This window comes from Mauremys reevesii, linkage group 2, assembly GCF_016161935.1.
Source record: "Mauremys reevesii isolate NIE-2019 linkage group 2, ASM1616193v1, whole genome shotgun sequence".
NCBI lineage: Eukaryota > Metazoa > Chordata > Testudines > Geoemydidae > Mauremys > Mauremys reevesii.
Window position 1 is genome coordinate 270,215,653 of NC_052624.1, and position 24,282 is coordinate 270,239,934.

Consider the following 24,282-nt stretch of genomic DNA (forward strand, 5'->3'; position numbering starts at 1 on the left):
ATGCTACAGTGTCACAACAAATTGTGCCACTTACACAAAGCAGGTGGATTCCTGAAATTGATGCTTTGCCTTTTGTGTCCTTTTTAACAAATCAAAGCTCCAAATTAATCCCTGCTGTAATTCCTCTGACTGCCGTGATTTTATAATGGATGAAATCCCAGCCCCTGAGCAGAGATGCAATGTAAGTTCAATGCTCCATTTAAGTCCCACGCAAACTACCAAAAATAAGCCTTCAATGGGACATAAGTGGCACAGTCCTATTGCCTATACAGGCAGAGTAATTTTTATATTTATTTGCTTGTAAATTGATCTGAGATATAAGCCATTGACTCTCTGTCCAGAATGAACATGGCTAGCAAGTACGATGCTTTATTATTGACCAGGGGGTTAATGCTAGTGAATCTATTGTACACATTTAATATATGTACTCTCTAGAGAGAAATGCCTGGATAACAAAAGAGAGAAATGCCTGGATAACAAAAGCACGAGGCTGAATGTGAGGACACAAGGTTTCAGAAAAAAGAAATTGGAAACATTTTGGAAATATTTTATTTCGGAGCCGCTGCTGTTTTGTGGCAGCCACCGCACTGAACTGAAGGCAACAGGGAGCAAACTAAATCAATCAGGCATGGGGGAACTGCAGAGTGAGAGGAGAAAGCCAATAAACCTGTGCCAGTTCATTTACTCAGAAGCACTGCGGAGAGCAACTATTGGAGCTGATGTAGAAGGTCGTGGCAGACAGCAGAGAAGTGTTAAGACCTGCGGGGGGAAGTCTGATTCTGGAGTGAAAGGCAAGGACCGGGAAGAATGAGAAAATGTTTTGAAATAGTCTTGTCGGACTCAAATTTTAACCTGATAAAACAAGAGGAAAACAATTAGTGTTAAATGATAGTATATAGACAATCTAGAAAATAATTAGGGGCTGCCTTTCTAGAAATGGTGGCTATTCTCTCCAGATATTATCTTGTACAACATCACTAACATCACCAGTGGTGCTAATCCTGCAATCACTGCACAGGGAAAACTGGGAGGAACAAACATTTCCTGCATGTCACTATAAGATAGTTCCACTATATTAGTAATCAAGTGTACATGATGATTTGGCTTTCATTAACCTACTGGCCCCATGCATACTTACTAGATTTATTATTTTGAGTAGCACAATTGGTGTGCATGGCACTTTGCACACATGGACGACGAAGAAGTTCCAGGCCCTCAAGAACTCACTGTCTAGCTTGTGATGGCATGGTTAGATTGCATCTTAGCAAGATGAATAGCTATGAGACCTTGGTTTTCCTCTAATTATTAGCTCTGAACAAACCAGATCAGATAAAATAATATCTCCGAATCTACTTCTACCCAATACTTGAAAAAAGCTAATTCAGAAAGTTGAAACTATTCCAGTTCACTTTTAAAAGAAGTTCTTCATTTTTTTCATATTCTATGCCTGCTGGTTCTGCAGGGGACTAGAAATGCTGATATACAACGGTTATCATTAAAAAGTCATAATTTACCTACAGTTATGGCACTGTGCTCTCTGAGGTATCATACTGAGAGCAACAGGTGTCGCAGCCACTAACAGATGCTGACTTTTTAACAGACACCTTTCTGTCATTTAGATATCATTTAACACCTTGTTAATATTTGAAATCTGACCTATGAAATGTGATGGGTGGGTTTTTTCTTGCCCTGCTTAAACTGAATTTAAATTAGACCCCACATTTTCCATCTGGAATTTTCCTGTCATTGCTAATTGTGGAGTCTGAGTTGGCAGGCAGGTTTAACAAAACAATGCCCCTAACATGGTTCTGGAAAATCCCCATTTACTTTGGGCCAGATTAAGGCTTTGCTTGTATTGAGTAGTAACTTATTTATTGACTAGTCCTCTTTTCTTCAGTGGGAGCTTTTGCAATGATAGGAAGGGTTTCAGGAGGAGAAGTTCCTACTTAATGAGAGCAAGATCTGTAATCAGAGTATTGCCTGAGTCAGGAATGTGGGATCAGACTCAAAATGCTAGCAGATGTCTATGGGGCAGACCCCTAGCTGGTGTCAATTGTTATAATTCTATGGAAGTCAATGGAGCTATGACAATTTACACCAGTTGAGGATCTGCCTACATGAGTTGAGCAAACGTACCTTGAGCTGTTGCTCAACAGATGTTAAAGCACTGATGGACAACAAGACTCTTCAAGCGTGCAATTTCCATGCTGTTTCTCTCCCTCCCCCTTCTCCAGTTAGGCATATACCTGACCATAAGACTGTCACTGCTGACACTGAGCACTTTGTTATCCTCTGGGTTGATGAAGTCAGTTGAAATCAATGAAAAGAGCCAACACAATTAGCTTGCAAGAAACACTGGACGAGCGCACTTTTCCATTCCCCCCTTTCAAACTGAAATATATATGTGCTTTTGAATGCAGACAAGAGACAAGATTTAGGTGGGATCATACTGCAGCTCAGGAGCAACATGAGACATGAGAAAACAATATTTATCCTTCAAAAGTAAAACATTTCTTTAATTTGGGGCCTAAAACAAAGATTTGACAGAGTGGTTTTGACTCAAAATAAAAAATAGCAATTGACTGGGATTTAGGGTGGGATTGTATCACCAAAAAGGGGGAACAGATCTCTATATTATCTCTCTTCTTTTTTTTTTTTTAAGGAGAAGCATCATTTTATTGATGTGCTTGCTCCCAGTTTGTGCCAAAGCAGCCTGATTTTTAAAAGTAAGACTCATCATCAAATTAAAAAGCCTGCAAACAACTTTCACTTTTCTTCAAAAGCAGCCCTTGCTCACTAGTAGGGACTTGCCAGCTTTGGAACTGACTCATCAAGGAGTATAATGACCTTCGGTTCAATCATGTCTTCTAAAAACAAAACAAAACAAAACAAAGCTAGAAACTAGAGCTGTTGTCTCTAATTCAGTGGACATTTAAGACAATTTGAATTGGAAAAAAGCAGCTATCAAGACCCAGCTACCTTATGCTCCAGGCTGGAGTTTTTAAACATCAGTGAGAAAGGCTTGATATGCTCTCTTCTCAATTTATCGCCACTCCGTAAGTCGATGGTGTGCTCTATTCGCTTGTTAATTTCCTCGGGCCCAGACTGGACATGCAAAGCTTGTGCAAGATGGTTTGGAAGCAGATTTATTGAATTTCTTGTTAGGGCAGCCAGAGTCTAGGGGAAAGCACATGCAAACAGAATAAACCTGCTGGTCCCCTTGGGTTAAAAATGCAATGTTTTAGATCATGTTGCATTGCAAACCGTAACAGCATTCCATGCAATTCATTCAATGAAACCTACAGAAGTTTAAAAAAATGCCTGTTCCACTAAACACATACAGTATAGCAGGTGGCTGCTTTCATGTCATGTTTTGTAGGGGCTTTTATGTTCATGGTTCCACTGAACTATATCATTGTTATAATGTTTCCAGATTTTGTTGCTGAATTATTTGTGAAATTCTTAGAGGATGGTGGAAGGAACCCACACCAACGTCTCAAAACAGGGGACTGAATTCAGTGGTCTGTCTTAGCCAATTAGAACAGAATTCACAGAAAATATGTAAAGGAGAAACGACAGTGAAGTTACTGGATGTGTATAGTCAGGGAACAGATAGTTTGGAGGGGAGGAGAAAGAAGGAGAAACTTCCCTGTCTGCCTCACCATGTGCCTGTTTATATGCTTTCAAACAGACAGTGAGCTCTCTCTCTACATTGGCATGTTCCAACCAGCATATGTAGATCACAGTTATGCTATATTGGTTAACATAATTCATATACAGCACTTTTCATGGTAGTAACTGTGATAGAATTTTTTGTAGATCATTTTAATTGTACTTTTCCATCACTGATGACGCAAGTGATTTCTGTGAAGTTTTGAAAAGGACAGATGGTGGAGATAGTAAGACTAGTGTTTAACTTTGAGAACAGATGCAGAATTTAATTCCGTGAAGTGAGTAACTCAACCCAGTGTAGCAATTCATTATTCGAACCACAGGACAGCAGATTGAATGGGAAAATGTAAACATTTTATGTTCCCAATGTTTAAAGAAATGCTAATGAGTAGAAGGGATATAAACTCTCAAACTTTAGGGTACAAGACAACCTCTAATTATTAGGGGTTAGGAAGAAATTTTCCTTGTGGGCAGGTTAATTCACAGCTGCCTGTTGCAGGGCTCCTCTTATGTGTCTGGTACTGCCCACTGCAGCAGACAGGATACTGGTCTAGCTGGACCAGTGGTTTGAACCTATAAGGCAATTCTTATTGATTAGGAGACTCCATGTAGCTAATGGAATATGGAGTCTTTCCCTGGTTCAAATTCAGAGCATGGACAGAAACTATTCTAAGCTGCTACCTTCTGATGAATACTGAGTGGCACATAAGAACACGAGAATGGTTTTAGCCTAACTACCAGTGGATAAGTATCCACCATTACAAAATACAGGTGTAAGTGGCAACCATTTTTGAAGTCACGGTAGAGAGGCCAAGGATCAAATAATCCTGAATAGTAAATTGCTCTCTTACACTGCATAATTAGAAGAGAAACTTCAGAACACAGAAAGCCAAGGATTCGCTTGGCTTAACTAACTATGGCTGAAATCCCTTCCCATATTGAAGTCAATGGGGATTTTGCTGTTGACTTCAATAGGGCTGGATTTCACCCTTTAAGTGTTTTGACAAGCCCTTTTACTTAGCCACAAAAAAGGCAGTACCACCAAATTTTTGAAAGGGAAATCAATTAAACATTACCATAAAAACTTTCGGACATATCTAAGTCTCCATCTCATCCTTGGTATGCAGGACTTAAGATGTATGCATTAAGGACAGATTCCAGTGAAGTCATTAGGAGTCTTTCTAGAGTCAGAGTTTCATGCCAGAAGGTACCACCAGAATGTCTAATCTGACCTCTTGTAAATCACAGGTCAATAAACTCCAGCTAGCCACCCCCACACCAACGCTATCAACCAGAATTAGATCAAAGTACTATAGCCCTCTGGAGCTTAAATTATTGCATGCCACAGGCAGAGAACGGGAAGGACCGAGGTGCACAAATGTGTGAGGCCCCAGCAGTGACAAGGAGTTTTCCAGTGGTACATACCCAGATGATTTTGGCAAGTGACTCTTGCCCCATGCTGCAGAGGAAGGGAAAAAACCACAACCAGCATCCCTGCCAGTTTGGTCTGGGGGAATAACTTCCTATCCCCACATATGGTGCTCAGTTAGACCCAGAGCATGTGAGCAAGGACCAGCCAGCCAAGCACCTGAGAGAGAGAATTCTGAGTACCACCTCAAATCACTGGCCCACTCCGCCCAGTGTTCCATCTTTAGGCATGGCCATCTCTGGTACTTCAGAGGAAGGAGAGAAAAAAAGAAGAGTCTTTCCTGACCCCTACAGGTGATTGGGGGAAGCCGTGAATCATGTGATTTGAGATTTTAGGAACATAAGAAAATATGATTGCAATGTGTTGTGGATCACACCTAATAACATCCTTTCCTTAGAGGTATATTAGTCGTTCTCCAGACTTGAAGTAGTTAATTTAAACTTGGCCCCTGGAAATTTCCACTGCTTGCATCCGAAGAAGTGGGTATTCACCCACGAAAGCTCATGCTGCAAAACGTCTGTTAGTCTATAAGGTGCCACAGGATTCTTTGCTGCTTCTCCAGACTTGAAGTAGTTAATTTAAACTTGGGATCTGTGGTGAAGCTATTATGGATATTGTGATATAGGGATGAAGGCTTGAAGCAGTGCATGGTTCTATATAAGAACAGGATCACTTCAGAGGCTGAAGCATTTTGGTCTCTTCAGAACTACGTCCTATCATTATAGCTCTGCTGGAAGAAGAGGGAGACAAGTGCCTGATGTTTTAGCTGGGTAACTCTTGATTACTTGCGGGAAATTATCTCACCTCACCTAACCTCACTTCAGCAGGTGACTAAAGTAATTTTGCTCAATTTGAAGTGAAAAATCATGCTGCTCTGTTGCTGCATATATTAACGAATTGGTTTAGAACTACTGGTGCCTAAATATGCGACCTAATCACGACAGAGGCCACAATTCAATTTGCAGTGGGACAAGGAGGAACTGGATTGAAACAATCCGTATTTCTCTGGGAAAAAGAAGGGCAAGTCCCAGCTGAACACGATGTAATCTGTCCATCTCTCACACATACACAAAGACACTGAAGCAAACAGCTTTTCCCTAATGGGCAATAAGAATCAAGTAATAAAAGGTTATCTGTGTGCCATTGACCAAGGTATGTGCTCGCATCCACTACTGCCAGCACATACCATGCTTTGTTTTGCATTTGCTAGGGGAGCCAATGTGGAATACTTGCTTCCCCACCAAGCCTATGATGCTGTCTGGTCAGCAGCTATATGGAACAAATACTGGTGAGCCATATAACTACTGAGGGCCAGATGCCGCCACCCTTATTCATCTGGAGTAGTTCTTATTCCTCAAGTAATCCCATTGAAACCACCAGGGCTATCTGCAGAGTAAAGTACTACTGAATATTAGTGAGGGTGGCAGAATCAGGGCTTAATGATTTGTTTTTCAATATTAGTGAGTGACAGTGAAAGACAAGACATAGTGCTTTCAGTCACATCCCTACTGGCAGAGAAAGCATTGTATGTATAGTGGTCAACATAAAACAGTTCCATGTTTGCCAGCAGATGCCATCCTGTAGAGTTATCACACTTATTTATTGTTTTAAGTCTAAGGAAAAACTAGGGTCCATGATATGAGTGTGGTTAACAGTTGGCAAATTTTTTTTTTTTAGGCAATGGTTCTGTGTCCGTCAGATGCACAAATATGTGTGCATGCAATGGTGTGCTCCAAAGGTTTTATTGATCCGAGTTTGGGAGTAGCCATTGTACTCAGGAACAATGAACAGCAGTGAAACCTTTATATCATGCAATGATGTATTCTATATATCATGATGATGATGATCAGCATTTATACTACAGTAGCACCCTAAGACTCCATTTAGAATCAGGGAACCAGTGTATGAGGCTCTACTCGAACACAGATGAAGATGTGTTACAAAAAAACCAACTACTTTAGAAATGTTTCAGAGAGATTTGAAATACTGCATGGGAATGATATTTCACTTCCCTCTTCCTGTAAAACCATGCTCCTTTAATATCACAAGTCCAGCTGTACTAGGGCGACCAGACAGCAAGTGTGAAAAATCAGGATGGGGTGGGGGTAAGAGGAGCCTATATAAGAAAAAGACCCAAAAATTGGGACTGTCCCTATAAAATCATGACATCTGGTCACCCTAAGCTGTACTGAAGAGGAACGTAATAATGAATACGTTTTTAGAAAACTCTAAGAATGAGTTAAATAAGATCATCCATGCGGATATCACTAGCCCTTCCAAGGTGAGATGCAAGTGCCGTATATCCCATGGGAAAACAGGGCAATATCCCCTTTCTAATGGCACAAAGCTCCCATTTGTAGCTTTGCAGGATCACAGTACATCTAACCTTACCCCTGCATTAGTCCGGGGTAAAATCCTAGCCCTGTTTAAGTCATGGGAGTTTTGCCATTGATTTCAATGGAACCAGGATTTCATCCCATGGGGCAAATCAGCTGGAGTACATTATCATGACGATTTACATTAGCTGAGTATCTCTCCCTGGTGCCCATTCTGTACCTCAGACCAGTGTAATATTAAGGGAAAGGAGGAAACATTTACCCAGTAGGTTGATTGGTTTAAAATAAGGGCTGTTCAATGTTGTCAAGAGATTTGGAATTATAAGTATGTCCCAAGGGAGGGTGTGTGTGGGGAGGTATTAGTAAGCAGAGAACTAGTGAGGCAGACCAAAAGGCATGAATAATGCAGTTCAGCACATGGCTTTCCAATTTTTCTCATGCCTATTATTGCCATCCAAGTGAAGTTATTATAATTTGTTTTTCACACAAAACTTTTCCAGTTTGACAGTATAATGCATTTCCCACTGTTGTTTAATGCTTCAGCTGCGAATCCTTATCTCGTTGAAATCAACAGCAAAAATTCCATTGACTTCATTGTGACTAGGTTTTGGGCCTTAGCATGTTAATCCCTTGCAATCACATTACTTCAAACGTTTGGGTTATCTCAGATCAAGAGTTGCATGAGACAGGCCCATTACTTGCCATCTCCCAGTGATGCCTCTGGCATTTTTGCATAGATAGAGGATGCGGGTTTAGACCCAGAGAATGTTGGAAGAAGTAGTAGAAAAATTCACACTAACCAAGGATTCCTTATTTTTTTGTAACTGTAAAAATACAAGAAAAAACACTGAGTGAGTTTCAGGGGGTAGGTTTAAATTCTTTTGATTCAATGTATTCCAGCAGAACCATAATGCAGTACTAAATCTAATTACACTATTATCTATATCCAATTAGCTTTGGAACTGGGATTGGTTTTGTTGTGTCAACAAAAAAGATCCAGAGTCAGCTTAGTTATTCGGAATATAAAACGTGGCTAAGTGGAACCTTAGACAACTGCATACCCCCATGTGGTGCCAACAGAGTTTTGTTTTGCCTTCTCATTTATTAGCCAGAAGAAATGACACACTGGCAGACCTTAAGGGTTATGTTTTCAGTATGATGCAATGCAAATGTAGGCAGGCTACTCATATTATCATTAGCTGAAAAGATGGTGCATTCAAATTCCCATTCACTGAGCTGAACGTTTCCTTTTAGAACATGGGTTAATTGCCTGAGTCTCGTTAGTGTATGACAAGCTCTCATGTTCAAGTTCCACCATTAGATGAGCTCACATTGATGCCAGAGGGCAGAATCTGGACTTTAAAGTGAAAAGACCAAAAAGCGTGAGAGGGCAAACCAGACATAAAATAAGATAAATTGAAAGCAGAGGGTGCAGAGATATATTAAAGTGCAGGAATCGGAGAGGTCAAATTTTAAAAAGTCCGTTTTCAAAATAAAAATACACACATTTTTGAAAAAATAGGAAGTAATGATTTTTTCTTCTGGTCCATTTTGCCCATGTCATCATATATTCCTAGTCCAAGGGCCAGATTTACAAAGATATTGAAGCAGCTAAAGATGCTCTATGCAAAGTCCTACAGAAGTGCATAAGCATGAAACAGAATTTTATAGAAATTATTCTAAAAATAATAAAATTGAATAGAGAGCAATATCCTTTCTGTAAGTTTCTTTTTTACAGTAGACCCAGAGAATGTTGGAAGAAGTAGTAGAAGGGATATGATTCCCTTCTACTATGGGATATGATTCTTTGTTAAACACTACAGGATGGTTTAAAATAACAAAAGACAGGTTTCCATTGTCTATTCAGTCCTGTAAGACTAGTTCATAGGGGCTCTTGGCATCAAAATAAGAGGTTGGCACTAGGAATCGAATCTAGGTCTCCTGCACTTTATGACCCCTGCCCTTTTGTGTTTGACTCCTGGTCTTTACAACAGTTGTTCATACTTCTCTAAAATCATTGGTATTCTTTATACATTGTTTATTAGATACTTGCATTGGTAACAGTCACCAAAACAATCACTAGAATACACCACAAATCTGTCAGACTAGCATTTTTGTAACTGCATCCCATTTCTGTCAAATTTCTTCAGAGTAACATCAGGGGCCATATTCTGCCCTTGGTTACAACTTCTGTAAAGCACAGACAGAGAATCCAATTCCACCAACTATCCATATACCACAGGGGTTGGAGACTCTGTCTGCACTTTACAGAAGGGCCCAGCCATGCTAATAGCTCCATTCCACTAGCTATACAGTCCAGGATATTGGACATGGACTGAATTTCATTATGGCCACACACAACCTCAGCATAATTCACAACCAAAACTAAGTCACAAGCCTGGTAGCTTTAGCTTTTCTACATGTGCGTGATGTGTAGACTGCTTACTTGGCCTCTAAATCAAATCTCATACCTCCACTCCACTCCACTCTCATAGGCCACCAGTCCAAAATAAATTACGGATATAAGAATACGAAATGTGATGAATTGGCGCTCGGAGAAGAGAAATCAGAAGAGGCTCTGATCTGTCAGATTCTCACAGATTTGGCAAAACCTAGAATTAAGCCACAGGTACAGATGAGTTGAGTTACCCAAATCTTGTTGTAACTGATAATTTTTTAGTGAGGACATTTGAAAGGAACTGGCAAATACTAAAGCAAATCCAGTGCTTCGCTGTTGAACAGCTGTTTCTTGCATTTCCAACCTCCTCTGCTACAAATGATCTTTCTGCTGATAATTAACACTATTAAATGCTTAATCTGTCCAAGGCTGACCAGCCCTTGGAGAAAGGTACAAATTACTAGAATAATTCAAAGATGCCATTTGATTTCTAAGATTATATTCGCTTCAGCCCACTATTAATAAACAATAATACACACTATATTGATTTTACAATTGAAAATTACATAATTAAGTCATGCATGCAGTGACTGGCTAATTAGAGCTTCTACCCAGGTAATTAACTGTTATATAGTAAAAATGATTTATGCTTTTAATACTGGGATAAATAATAGTCAATCAAAATAGGGAGAAGCCATCTTCTGTTGATTTAGATTTGTTTTGTTGCCATAAGGTGCAATCCCTTTGAAGATACGTGCATTTATACACATTTCAGTAATTTTCATAGACTTTTTAATGGCTTGTTAGATGGAAGGAGGTCAACAATGGTATAAAACAATAGTTCTTTTTCTCCATTGTGAGCACCATAGTAAGGTACAGTTGAGAATATGGACAATGGGAGAATAGCCTAATCAGCAATTTTTAATTTTTTTTTGGCCTATAGAAATTGGAAATGGAAAGATCAAGGAAAGGAGAATGTTGAGAGAAGTTAATCTTAGCAACATGCATGCACTCTTTCATTCCCAATGGAACGAAAACACAGATATAAGCTGACAAAATGATGTGAGAGCTGAAAGGAGTTGTACATACAGATAAGCAAAAACACAGATACCCATATAAAACAGATGTTTTATAGAACAGCCAACTGTACCATGCACCATTTCAGTCTGAAAGGACAAAGACTCTTCACAAAGAATTGATCACTTGTGAGGGTTTATCATAAGAGACTGTTGACAAAGCATGATCTTCACTCAACAAAGCTTTAAGTTCTACAGACATTTCAGACAACTAGGACTAAGTACATGCAGCAAAAGAAAGGAAATATCATGTCATTATAGATCTCTCACATACAAATGGAAGGCAACTCAAACTGATCTTGTTTCACTATGACTCATCAATCTTTCAAATGCAGCAGAAAGAATGGTGTCTTAGGGCATTTTAACCTTTTCATCTTTAATTCCTTTTAAGCAGACAGGCTTCATAACTGATTTTATGACTGTGAAAAATTATTGGATCCCAGAATGCGTACAACTAACATGAAATGCTTTTGAAAAGGGTCTGATTGAGAGCAATCTAGAGAGACATTTCTTTCATGTTATTGCTCCCTACTTCTGCTTAGCTAGTCAAGACTCCAATAATCCCCTGTTGGGAAACCATAATTATGTCCAGGACTCTTTTTTTAAGCTAATAAAGGAAGAATGTGAAGAATAGTGATCCTGTTATCACAAGGTGCATATTAGTCCACAGCTCTTTACTTTGGCTTATGCATCGCCCTGTGCTATGTTTGCACATCTCACACAACATACACCTGCTTGTCTCGACTTTGACAATGAATACAGCAGTGCACTGAAAATATCCTGTGTTGGCTAAATAGAAGTTACACATGGTGACTTGCCCATCTCATGTCGTTTAATGACATTGGTTTTACATTTAATTAACTGCTTTGAGGTTTGGTTCAATTAAAACTCAGCTGCATAGTATTTAATTTTAGTTGGACCCAAAAAAACAACCCTTGCCCCTCCCCATGAAACCCTGGCATTTCCCTGATTCTGATACATAGGTTAATTCTGTCCTGAGGCGATTTGTTTAATCATCTGCAATTGCAGTACATGTTAGAGAAAAGGTTAAAGATGAATTTGTTTCCTCTGAGGCTTCCATTATTGAGACGCATTCAAGCATGCTTTCATAGTTGATGACATTAAGAAAAGTTTGACTTACGTTCTGTTTTCCCACTATGTTATCAAATGGGAGTTCAGGGCTCCATGATCCTTCTGTAAATGTTGCCCCACTGTTTCTCCTGTCTGAGGTGCTGACAGATTCTTTCACAATGTCTTCAGGTAAAGTCAACAGACTCTCCTCGGGCTGTTTTATTAAATAGGTCTCAATGTTATGTTTCCTTAAGAATTCATTTCGTTCTTTACCGTGTCCTTCTTCAACTTTATAATCCCCATTCAGGCAGTCCAGAGTGGCTTTGGAGATGTGGATCCTCCTGCGTGTATGACACAAGTGGTACTAAATGCTGATTGCGTATTTTGACAGGAAGGACTATGGAGAGCTTTATGTCATTATTTAACATTATAGATACATGCTCTTTTTGGTACTACATATGATTTTACAATAATTCAGCATTATAAACTGTTACATTTTAGAGGTACTGTGTAATCACTCATGATCTGCAAATTTCTTTATAAACACAGACTCCAGTACTGCAGTGGAAGCCCAAGGTCAGACTCTGGCACCAGCATGGAGCCCCACTCACTTCAGTGGGATTCCATGCAGGTGTAGGGATCAGCCCATATTATTATTATTATTAATTATTTGGATTGAGGTAGCACTTAGGAGCCCCAGACATGCACCGGACTCCATTGTGCTAGGTACTATACAAACAGAACAGAACAGAAAGACAGACCCTGCCTCAAAGATCTTACAATCTAAGTATCAGGCAAGGGACAACAAATGGGTGCAGACAGACTGAGGAGGGAGTACAACGAGACACTATTGGTGAGCATCGTATGCAGTGGTATTAGAGCATCACCAGGCTAACCTGGATCAGATTGCAGGACGGGGGCTTTAATAGCAGAGCCTGATTCCATTATGATGAGTAGTACCTTACTCTGGGAGCAGTCTCACTGATTCCCATCAGACTACCCCCAGAGTGAGGTACTAGTCAGTGTGAGCTATGGCAGTGGTTTTCAGACTGCGGGTCATGACCCAGTACTGAGTCGCAGAATGTCAGGCACTGGGTCGCGGCGGCTCTGGTCAGCACTGCTGATTGGGCTGTTAAAAGTTCCCTCAGCAGTGCTGCCTGGCTAAGGTTGGCTAGTCCCTACCTGTTCTGACAGCGGGCTGTGCCCCGAAAGCGGCCAGCAGCAGGTCTGGCTCCTAGGCGAGGAGGCCCCGGGGCACCGCACACTGCTCCCGCCCCAAGCACCTGACTCCCCGAAGCCTTTGCACTGCTTCCGAGAGGGGCAGGAAGTACGTTTTGGTATGGTAGTGTAAATGAGTTACTCGAAGTTCTGTATTAATACACCTAGTAAGGGATCTATTTGTCAAAAAACATTTCCTGAATACTTGCTGACAGGTATTTTGAAATAAATTACCAAAATAATTGAAACTGGCGTGATTCTATTGTGTTATTTTGACAAACAGAATGCTGTGTGCAGAATTTTTCATTTTTTTGGAACAGCATTCCCCCAGGAGTAACATATGTAGGAGATACACAGAGCTAGATTTTCCAGTGGTGTAAACTGGCATTGATTTCAATGGCTCTGTACTGGTTTACACCAGCGCAAGCTCTGGCCCATAATATTTCCCATCCCATCTCTTTGCAACCCTTGTTTTGTGGCCTATTTGATGCCATTGCAGATTTATACTGTGTAAAATCCTAGTGATAAACCTAGGAATTTGTGTAGTAAAAAGGGTATGGGTTTAACCCTTTGTGGTAGTGACAACCTCCTGCAAGTTGCTGATTACACTTAACTCCTCTGAAGTGCCTGGAAGTGAAGGAATCCAGAAAAACACAGAATCAGAAGCTATCTATAATATGAAACATAATTTCACAATAAAAAACCCTAAAAAAAATTGAAATATTTATATCTCAATCCATTTAAAACCTAGGGCCAGATCTTCAGCCAATGTAAATCAATGTAGCTGAATGGAAGTCAATGCATCTATGCCAATTTACCTCAGAAGAGGATCTGACCCATTATTTTTGCCAAAATGTCCACCGAGATTAATGGTCCCTAACAATAAAATGACTGTAAAAATTGTTTCCTGAAGGTAAGCCGCATTTGGCCTGGATTTGAAAAAACAAATAGTCTGCTACCTGAGAAACAGACTTTGTTTCCAAGCTTATAAATCCAAAAAGGCTAAATTAATTTAAGTAAGGGACTAAATACAAAAAAGGATAGAAAACAATACATTAGTTGCTAGGGTGACTATCTTTGTGCTGAGTTTTAGTCTAATACAATTTCAGAAGATTGCATTATAAACTCCTGAAATATGGGGTTTATAATGGAAACGATAACAGCGCTAAGTAGAGCTGTGATTCTGGCTACTGATTTAATACACGTACTGGGACAAAATATTAATAAACCAGCTGGTAGAGTCAAGAATGGGTTCTGCATCCACCTTACAAGAATTTGACTTTTCTTCATTCATTTAAAATGTATGTTGAGGAGGCCTGACTCTGGGCTCACTTAAAATGAGCCTTAAAATGAGACTTCAATCAGCATTGAAGTCAATGGATCTAACCCATTTTAGAAAAGGTAAGACCGGAATCAGGCCCAAGACTTTTGAACCTATTCATAAATAAGGTATCCTGAAAAATCAGTTATCAGCTATGCTTTATGCAAGAACAAACAGGTTAATTCCAAGATGCACAGTGACACATATCATGTATTAGAAATAACAGTCCTGCCTTTAATACACAGAAAAGTGGCTCTAAAAATAATATTCTGGGATTCCATATGTATTCTCTATCAGTGGGTTCTGGATCAAATTTGCTCATTTTAGAGCATTTCCACACAAACACTCTCTGCATGCCGAGCTTCAGTATAAATCTACAGAGCTCCAGAGTGCCACGCACTAACTGTCCGTGTATACTGTGCTTATGCACACTAAGAGGTCTCTGGTGCACATTGCAGTACTGTGGTTTGAAACAGCCATAGGTCAAAGTTCACTAGGGAACTTTTAGTGAGCAGCAGCATGGTCCCGTATGGATACTTAGTGTGTGGGACACTGAAGCGCTGTAGTTTAACACCCCAGCTAGCTGTGCAGCAAGTGCTTGTGTAGACATGCCCTAAGAAACACAAAAATGATTGATCTTTCATTTTAGCAAACTGCATCTGAGATCTGGAAGTAAAGTTGTATTCTTTGTGCTCCTAGTCTCTAGGTGTGAAATTTACCCCCTTGTGAGCTAAGGGACAGGTTTCAATGTATGCACCACTGAAGTCCCATTAAGCCCCTCTACTGAGGGCCTAGGTGGGATTTATATGGTTAGGGCCCTACCAAATTCACAGCCCATTTTGGTCAATTTCACGGTCATAGGATGTTAAAAATCATAAATTTTATGATTTCCGCTATTTAAATCTGAAATTTCATAGTGTTGTAATTGTAGGGGTCCTGACCCAAAAAGGAGTTATGGGGAGGGGTCGCAAGGTTATTGTGGGGGGTGCAGTATGGCTACCCTTACTTCTGCGCTGTTGCGGTGATGCCTTCAGATCTGGGTGGCTGGAGAGTGGCAGCTGCTGGCCGGGATCTCAGCTCTGAAGGGCAGCGGCGCAGAAGTAAGGGTAGTACTTCTGCGCTGCTGCTTTCAGAGCGGGGTGCCTGGCTAAAAGTCACTGCCCTCCGACTGCCCAGTTGTGAAGGTAGCGCAGAAGTAAGGGTAGCAATACCGCATCCCACCTAAAATAACTTTGTGACCCCCCTGGAACCTTCTTTTGGCTCAGGACCCCCAGTTTGAGAAACACTGGTCTCCCCCATGAAATCTGTATGGTATAGGGGAAAAACCAGATTTAATGGGGGGAAACCAGATTCCACAGTCTGTGGTGCATTTTTCATGGCCATGAACTTGGTAGGCCCTACGTCTAGTACACAGGCTTTGCGTTGTGCACTTTCAGCAAAGGGGTGAAATTCAACCCACTACAATACAGATTTGGGAAGCAGAACTTGGCTTGATCATTTTGCTAATGATGACAAGGCTGAGTATGACACAGCTTGTTCCTCCGTATCTGTATTGGTTCTGTGGGGGTAACACTAATGAATATGTGTTTTGTCACTCTAGTGTTCACGTGTGACTCAGGCACATACAGATCATATATGTTGGGAAAGGAGGAGTCATTCTTCTGAGCATAACCGCTCTTTACAAAACAATACTTAGAAAGCAATGACAGATTGGTAAAAAGACTCATTTCCCACTGACTTTAGAGACAATTATTCTGCAGTCAGTACGGGGGCAGGGGTACCATATCTGCAATATCTCAATTAGAGCCTGGCACATGGCTTTTCCATGTATTACTTGAGGCAGATCTAGGTTGAAGGGGTGTTCTAAGGATTCAAAGACCAGACCAGTGTAGCACAACTCTCACGGCAAGAATTGGCAGGCACACTAAACTTTATCTGTTCCAGAACTTCCCCAGATGTTGCTTCTCTGCTCCAAGGTCCTGACTCTGCATCATTAAAGTAAATAGGACTTTTGCCAGATACACCAACGGGAACAGGACCGGAGCTTAAATGGGGATTTCTGTGGCCAGCATGACCCCACTGCTTGACCCTAACAGATCTCCAAAATAGTAAGTGGTCTGGCTGCAAAGGGTATGGAGAGTGGTTGACTCACCACAGCAAAGATAGGAATTGTGCATTGCAAAATGTGTTGAGATGCAGGTCACATGAGGCAGAAATAACTTTTCAGCCCTGGGGTGAAGCAGACACCTCAGATGAAGAAACACTAAGCAGATGGATGGCAGTAAGTATATCCCTACATATACAATTGCACCCGTAAAGGTCACAAAGCACAGATTAGCAGCTCAGAGCATCAAGCTAGTTGTGAACAATCCCTGCAGGGTAAGTTTTCCAAAACTCCATGAAATTAGGTTGGCAGCTTATGAAAGATGCAACAACGCTCCCACATCTTGTGTAAAATCATGGGAAACTGCACCCATGTTCCTCACACCAGCATTTGGAACCAAAGGACTTAGGAGTGAAGCCTGCATGCTAGTCAGAAGGGAGAATCTTGAACCAAAGGTATCTGCATGAATCCTGTGTCAGATACGGTGTCACCGGGCAAGCTGCCCATTTAAGGGGTTTGGGCCTCACCCTCACCTGTGGCAGTTTTAACTCATCTCTTCAGGTAAAGGGAATTAGTATAATGAGCATGTGAGGGGGGAACTCAGAACCAGGTCTGCTAGAAAATATAAGAGACCATTCAGAGGAGAGTCTAAAAGGGGCAGGAGGGGTGTTCCACACAAAAACATTCCCCATAGGGACCCAAGCAGAGGCCTGGGTGCAAGCCTGCAAAGATCAGGAATCAGCTAGGAAGGCTGGAGTGAGGGGAGTAAGCTTGCGATGAGGGCTGGGACCAAGAATCCTGCCCCCAAGTGCTATGATCTAGCTAGGAAGGTTGGATGTGAGATCTGTGTTGTTTTGTATCTTACATTAATAAATCAGACTCTTAAAAGGAAAGAATGATTGAGAAAACAGCTGCAGCGTGAAGTGTGATTAACGGGGAAAGGAAGGAAACTGAGGGAGCAGCAGGGCCTGAAGCCAGACTGGGTAAGCCCTGCTTCATTCAGAAATAGCTATTGGCTGAATACTGTCTCTGACCATTTGCAGAGGGCAACATTCCCTTTCCCACAGCCAGATCCACAACACCCAGGTCTGAAGGGCAGGCAAGACAGCAATGGAAATGAGATCTGTTGACCTTCCCAAAAGATCTGCATGCTGGGGGTCGGTTGGGGCAGTCAATGGCTATCTAAAAGGAGGAGTTGGTATATGGGTATTTTGTGACAATCTTCTCACCAGCCTTTGCTAAGAGCCATTTTACAAATATCACCAGAAGGATGCTTTAAACATTGCATCAAACCTATTAAAATACTGGAAAGAGAGTTAATTTGTCAAAGGCAAACAAAAATGATATAGCTGATGGGATCATGCTCCGTCTTACCCAGGAATGCCGCCTGACTCGAGTTTGTTTGCAATATCCACATCCCATGACCAGACATCAAACTGCCACTTCCGTAGGCCCAGCACCCCACACAGCACTGATCCAGAATGTATTCCGATCCGCATGTCAATGTCATGCTTTGTTCTTGACCTAACATATCTGTTTTTGTTAAAGGGTTAAATACACAAAGAAATACAAGATCAGCTCATGCAATCAACTCCATAGAAGTCTGTAACTATGATCCATGTGGAAAAGTCACATCTTCACTGCACCGTAACAACTGTCCTGCAGGCCTTGCCAGATAACAGGGCAGCTGCAGAACTAACATCATTCAGAGGTTTTACGAGTTTAAAAAACGTAGTCTATAAAATGCAACACCAATTTCACATGTAGGGATACTTGATAGCCATATACAGTTAAGAGATAACATTCTGGGTGGCAGAGTATGTGCAGTCATAAAATGGTTCTGAAAACTGGATTATCATAGAGGTGCTTAATTGCATGCATGGTTTGATGGCACACATATTATTCCTATTTTGCAGAAATATAAAGAGAGAGAGCGAGAGAGAGATGTTTAAATGGAAGCAACTGTAGGGTCCACTGAGTCCTTTCCCATAAAAGCATGACTGAATATTTAACACACCAACAGAAACTATTATAGTTAAGATATACAATGATCTCATTCTACCCTCCTCCTATTCTGAGTAACTCATTACTTTCCAAAACCTCCCTTTTCTGGCCGACATTTTCTAGGGTTGGTCTTCGCCCAAAGGTGAAATATTTGTTAGAGGATTTGGACAAAAATGCTCCTAAGAATATGAAGGGATTGAAAAAATAGATACTTTTCCCATTATAACAAAAATTCTTGGGATCTTTTTTGAGCAGTCAAAACAGCTGGGGTTGCTTAGCTAAAATCTGGCATGGAAATAAGCCTTATTAAAGAGAAGTATCTTGGGCCTTGTCTACACTATGGAGATTATAGCAGCACAGCCATGGTGCCTTAGCTTTATCAGTATAAACGTATGGTGTAGATGCAGCCTACAGTGATGGAAGGGGTTTGTTTGTCCATCGCTGTTGAAATACCACCTACCTGAGCAACAGTAGCTATGTCGATGGAAGCATTCTTCCATTGACCTAGTTGTGTCTCCATTGGGAATTAGGACAGCATAGCTATTGTTCTCAGGAGCATGGATTTTTCATACCCCGGAGTGCCATAGCTATGTCAACTTAAATTTTAAGCATAGACCAAGCCTTGGGGTGTGCTGGTAAAAATTGATGAGGATTTGACCAACTGAAAATTGTACCCTGCACACTCACAGAGTACATTTTGCACAGGGCTTTTCATGAAGCTCATAAAATATGGAGGTTGCATTATGTATTCATGCATTACTATTTTAGCTATGTAGGAAAGATGCCAATGCCCCGGCAGACCTTGTGAAATGTGATAGGGCTAGGGAGCACTACTTTGCTCTTTGTATGGTTTGCAGAAAGAAGCAAAGATGTGCCAGGCCTCAGGGAAGAGCAAAGTGCCTTCCCCAACTTCCCAACATACCAGGTTCGCAAGGAGAGGTGCTTACTTTGGCAGATCTCCTAAGGGGCATGAGACATGACACTTCCTGGTTGCCCATGATACAGATAGTTCCAGATTTAGAAACCTGCATAAACAACCCTCAGCTTTGCCCTGTCGTGTGTATGCATCATGATAAAGTCCACTTTGACATTACTAGGCAACTTTGTTGACAGTCTCAGAAAGGAAATTAATGTGCTTGATAATCAGCTGGTTTAAATCAATGTAGCTCTACTGAAGTAAATGGAGCTCCACTAGATGAAGACCTGAGCCAGAAGATGGATTTACAATGATCTTACACTAAATTAGTACCTTCCTTTCAGACTGATTCCAATGCAGTGTATGTGGAGACACTAAACTACCTTTGCACCCCAGAGGGTGTCCTTCCAAGTGAGAGTTGAGGCACTTTGGTTGGGCAGTGTGGAGCAGCTCACAACTAAGTCACCAGTGCAATACCTACTGTGAGGACAAAGAGAGTATTGTCTTCAGAGCTTTCAATCTGACATTATTAATGAACTCTGACTTTACCTTAAACCACCCCCACTACTGTTTGCACTAACTAACATCCTTGCTGGCAGTCTCAGAATAAATAAAATGCACGGCAGGCTGAAATTTGCTATTTCTTTATACAAGTCCCAGTCCTGCTACCACTGAAGTCAATGGCAATGGTGCACGATCATACCTTAGGACAGACAAAGAATAAACAGAGCTATTTCACAATTCCCGAGCTGCACATCATAGACTCAAATCTGACCTAGACAGATCATGTCTAGGGACAAAAGGATAAATCACAAGCTTCCATTCAGTCCGTGGTCTTTGATTACTGTCAACAAGGACATCAATGTAGTGTGTGAAATTTAGTTTCAAAAAGGAAAAGAAATTATATAAAAATGAGAGGATTCACAGAAAAAGCAATTCACCTTTATTGTCCTCTCCTGCACATTTTCTGAGAAAAATGACGACTATAATATGTTCCTATGCAGCTGTTATACTGCTAGCCCAGCACTTACTCGTCAGATCCAGACACCAGGAGGTCTCAGTGACCTTGGCAAGAGGGGTAGACTGAGATTTACACATTGATAAACTATTTTTTGGCACATTTCCTCCAATGTATTGAACAAAAACATGTTTCTCTATAAAAAAGAAGCACACCTGGTTTTATTACTCCACCAGCGTTTTGTTCAAACACACCGATTGTGGCAAATGACTTGCCAGTGGTTCTTGGAATAGTGTATCTTGGGATTCTGAATTTTGCTCTGCACAATTTTGTCATTTTTTACATTTTATTTTTAGGATTTTCACCTTTTTTGACTCCAGTGCCAAAACTGGCATCTGGAAGGAAAACTTATTCTTCTCTACCAGTAATTGACTGGGAATTAAGAGCAAATTTCAGCATGGCATGTCCAGACTTAGGGCCTGGCCCTTGATCTTTCAATCTACAGTATCTATCAAATGTATGGGACTCCTTTCCAGCCCTCCGCTTCAGTCAACATTGGAAAGAGAAAGAAGCTTTCTAACTTGAGAAGTGCCCACTGGGCTCTGAAACTGGGCCCTGGCTGAAAGGAGAGTATATTGTGTGAACGAAGACTATGAACACGTCATGGAGTTATTGGAGAAGAAAGTGAATACCTGCATTTGAGAAGTGACTGGTTTTGTGTGATTAGAGATTTGTTGACCAGCCAGACCTAAGCTTTGGAAAAGATAATGGATAGGCATTACATAATGGACAGAGCTGCTTGGAAAAATTCCAATGAAACAATTTTTCATTGGAATTTCCCAAGATGTCAAAATCTAAAAAATTCTGCAGAGACAGTTTGATTTTGGAAAAACTCCCACTGACTTCAATGGGACCTTGAGATTTTCTTCCTGGTCAGCATTCTCTGCTTAGTAATTAGATTCTGTAGCGGTTAATAAAAGGCTTTTCTGTGTGCATGAAGAATTTGAGCTAAAAGTCAGAAATCTGCCTAATTGCTGATTTAAGAATGCATTTATATATTGTCATACTTATTTTAAAAGTTAGATAGCAGGATGCACTAAACTACTGAATGGCTTACAAAATGTGGCTAAGATCCAAACACTCATAGGATGGAATACTTTGTAGATGGCCCTAACACAAGGTCAAGTAGCTGTCTGATGCAAAATGACACTCTGGGCTCTATATAAATTAGAGCAGCTTCAGGGATGGATTTACTCTAGAATTACACTGTTAGAGCTGATATGAGTAACATCACTATCTGTAGCGGTTCTTATACCATGCTCAGCACTGAATGCCTATGAGCTGATATTGTAGTACTACACACTACAATAAAGTCATGGAATACATTGCTGTTTATGTGTCAGTATTCTCCAACAAAAACATTATACATTTGTATGCATTTCCACAAATTCAAGCACAAACCATTAGAAGTCTGTGCCTTTCCATTTTCCAATTACACTATAACACTACATCAAATAATTACATTGCCATGCCATATTTCCAATTTTGTTCCCATTATTTTTTCATAACATGTCTTAAGATGGTGGGTATCGGGGGGAGAGGGGGCCATTTAAGAATTAAATTAGGGTAGTATTAACTATAAAACCAAAAACAGGAGCTATGTCAATTTATACCACCTGAGGACCTGGTCCTAGAGTTCTAAGCAAATAGTTGTGTGTATCTTTTGTTTTGTTCTGATGTCCACATTTCTCATTCCCTATTTTCATGGCAACTATGATCATTTTTATACCAGCTGAGGATCTAGCCCTCTATGATTAGCAAAGCCAACTAGAAAAGGCATCTAATTTTGAATCACTTGTGCTATGTCAGGGAGTTCAAAACAACTTTTGAACATTTTAGTGCCAGGGCACTTTCTCTACCATATGTAAATCACTCTCTGAATTCATATATATCAGAATAAGGAGTAGGTGGGTCAGGTTTCCCAACAGACCAATAGAACAGGTCAAAAAACAGTTGTTCCTTGGGAAACAGCAGGAAACTTGACACGTCTGCTACTGAGATCATGCATAGTAGCTGTTTTTCTTGAATTAATATTACTACTGTTAGAGACTACACATAGATAGACTGGTTTATAATGAAGACAAGCTGTTATACTGTGTCCAGAGTTGAGTTTCAGTTGTGTGGTGAGACTACTTCGGTCATAATAAATATTCTTTCAGCTGGCACTTTAGTGGGCAGGTATCCCAGACACTAATCCATCCAAGACTCCTTGACCTGCAAAATAAGTGTGTTGGTAAGGTTTGTTTGGATCTCCACTACTGTGCAGGGAGACGCCGTCCCTCTGATGGCAGAACTGACACAGCCTCCCAACCTCCCTTCTCCTAATGAAGTAAGCCTCAGGAACAAAGAAATTCCAGGGAGGAGTTAGCCCCAGGCCCAGAGAAATTCAAGCCAGCTGAGCAATCACAGAAGCCGGTTCAACACGGACTGTTGGCCACCTATGTTATCATAGAGTTTAAGGCCAGAAGAGACCATCTAGTGTGTACCATCCTGTATATCACATGCCATTACATTTCACCCGCTTAGCCCTGTATTGAGGCCAATCGCTTGTGATTGGCCAAAGCGTATCTCCCAGAAAGTCATCCGGTCTTTATTTGAGGGTGTCAAGAGTTGAAGAATCCACCACTTCCCTGGGGAGTTTGTTCCAATAGTTAATCAACCTCCCTGTTAAATATTTGTGCCTTATTTCTAATTTGAATTTTTCTGGCTTCAACTTCCAGTCACTGGTTCTTGTTATGTCTTTTTCTTCTCTCACTGCAAGGCATTTTTTACCAGCCCTCAAATCAACATCCGTTGAAAAAATGAGGGCTGCAGAAGTGGCTGCAGTATTCCTGTGTTGGTCTCACCATCCTCAGGCCATTTCTTCAATTTTCACTCTGGATATTCTCTGCCTTGTGCTGATTGGCTCTTTGCTCTACTTCCCCTCCAGATGCCACTCTTAAGGTTTCCTCAGCTCAGCCTCACTTCCTTTGCCTTCCATGCTCCCACTCCATCCTTCCGCCCTCATCTCCCAGACCTATCCCCCACACCTTCCTCCCTTCATCTTTTCAGTTATCCAATCCTCTCCTAACTTAACGCCACCCATATCATTAACCCCCCATCACAAAATAAACCCACCAACCCTTGCCCCAAGTAGCAGAGAACATGGCATTTGGAAGCCACCACACTGTTCACTCTGCTTGTGTGTTCCATCCCTTTCCCCTACCCCTTGTCTGTCTTGTCTATTTAGACCACTGGGGCAGGGAAAGTCTTTCACTATGTGTTTGCACAGCGCATGGCACAAGAAGATCCTTTTCTTATTTGGCCTTTAGACCCTATTGTTATTGTTATAATTTATTTGTGTTATAATAATCCAAATGATCTGACATAAGATAGAATAAAGGGATGCAGAGATAGCAGATTCTATTCTTGCTAGGTCCTTAGCAGCTCTGTCTTCTTCTGTTAAATTCAGGGATATCCATACAGCTGCATGGGAAGTGGTCAAAGCTTAGAACTGCACAAGCAGCATTGCCCAGCAGTCTGATTCTGGTTATTGGAACTGCCATGTAAATATTTTCCACCCTTCAAGAAAGCCTTGAATTGAGCTAACTGGCCTAACTGTGTCTCTGATCTAATCTCCTGTGGAGTCCTCCAAATATTTTGTGCATAGAAGCTATTTCTTTTGCAAAGCCTTCAGGAAAAGAAAAGACATCCCATAACCACCAAAATGGAACCACTGG

General features: G+C 40.9%; 1 protein-coding gene across 1 annotated transcript in view; it reads right to left on the reverse strand.

The window, feature by feature from the left end:
- The window catches only part of ADCY8 (adenylate cyclase 8), a 183,028-nt gene that overhangs the window by 54,606 nt on the left and 104,140 nt on the right, over positions 1-24,282 (reverse strand). The window contains exons 6-8 of the mRNA XM_039527353.1: positions 18,000-18,158; positions 12,053-12,323; positions 2,980-3,177 (exon numbers count right to left, since the gene is read on the reverse strand). Of these exons, the coding sequence (XP_039383287.1) occupies positions 2,980-3,177; positions 12,053-12,323; positions 18,000-18,158 (628 nt within the window). The remainder of the gene's footprint in view (positions 1-2,979; positions 3,178-12,052; positions 12,324-17,999; positions 18,159-24,282) is intronic.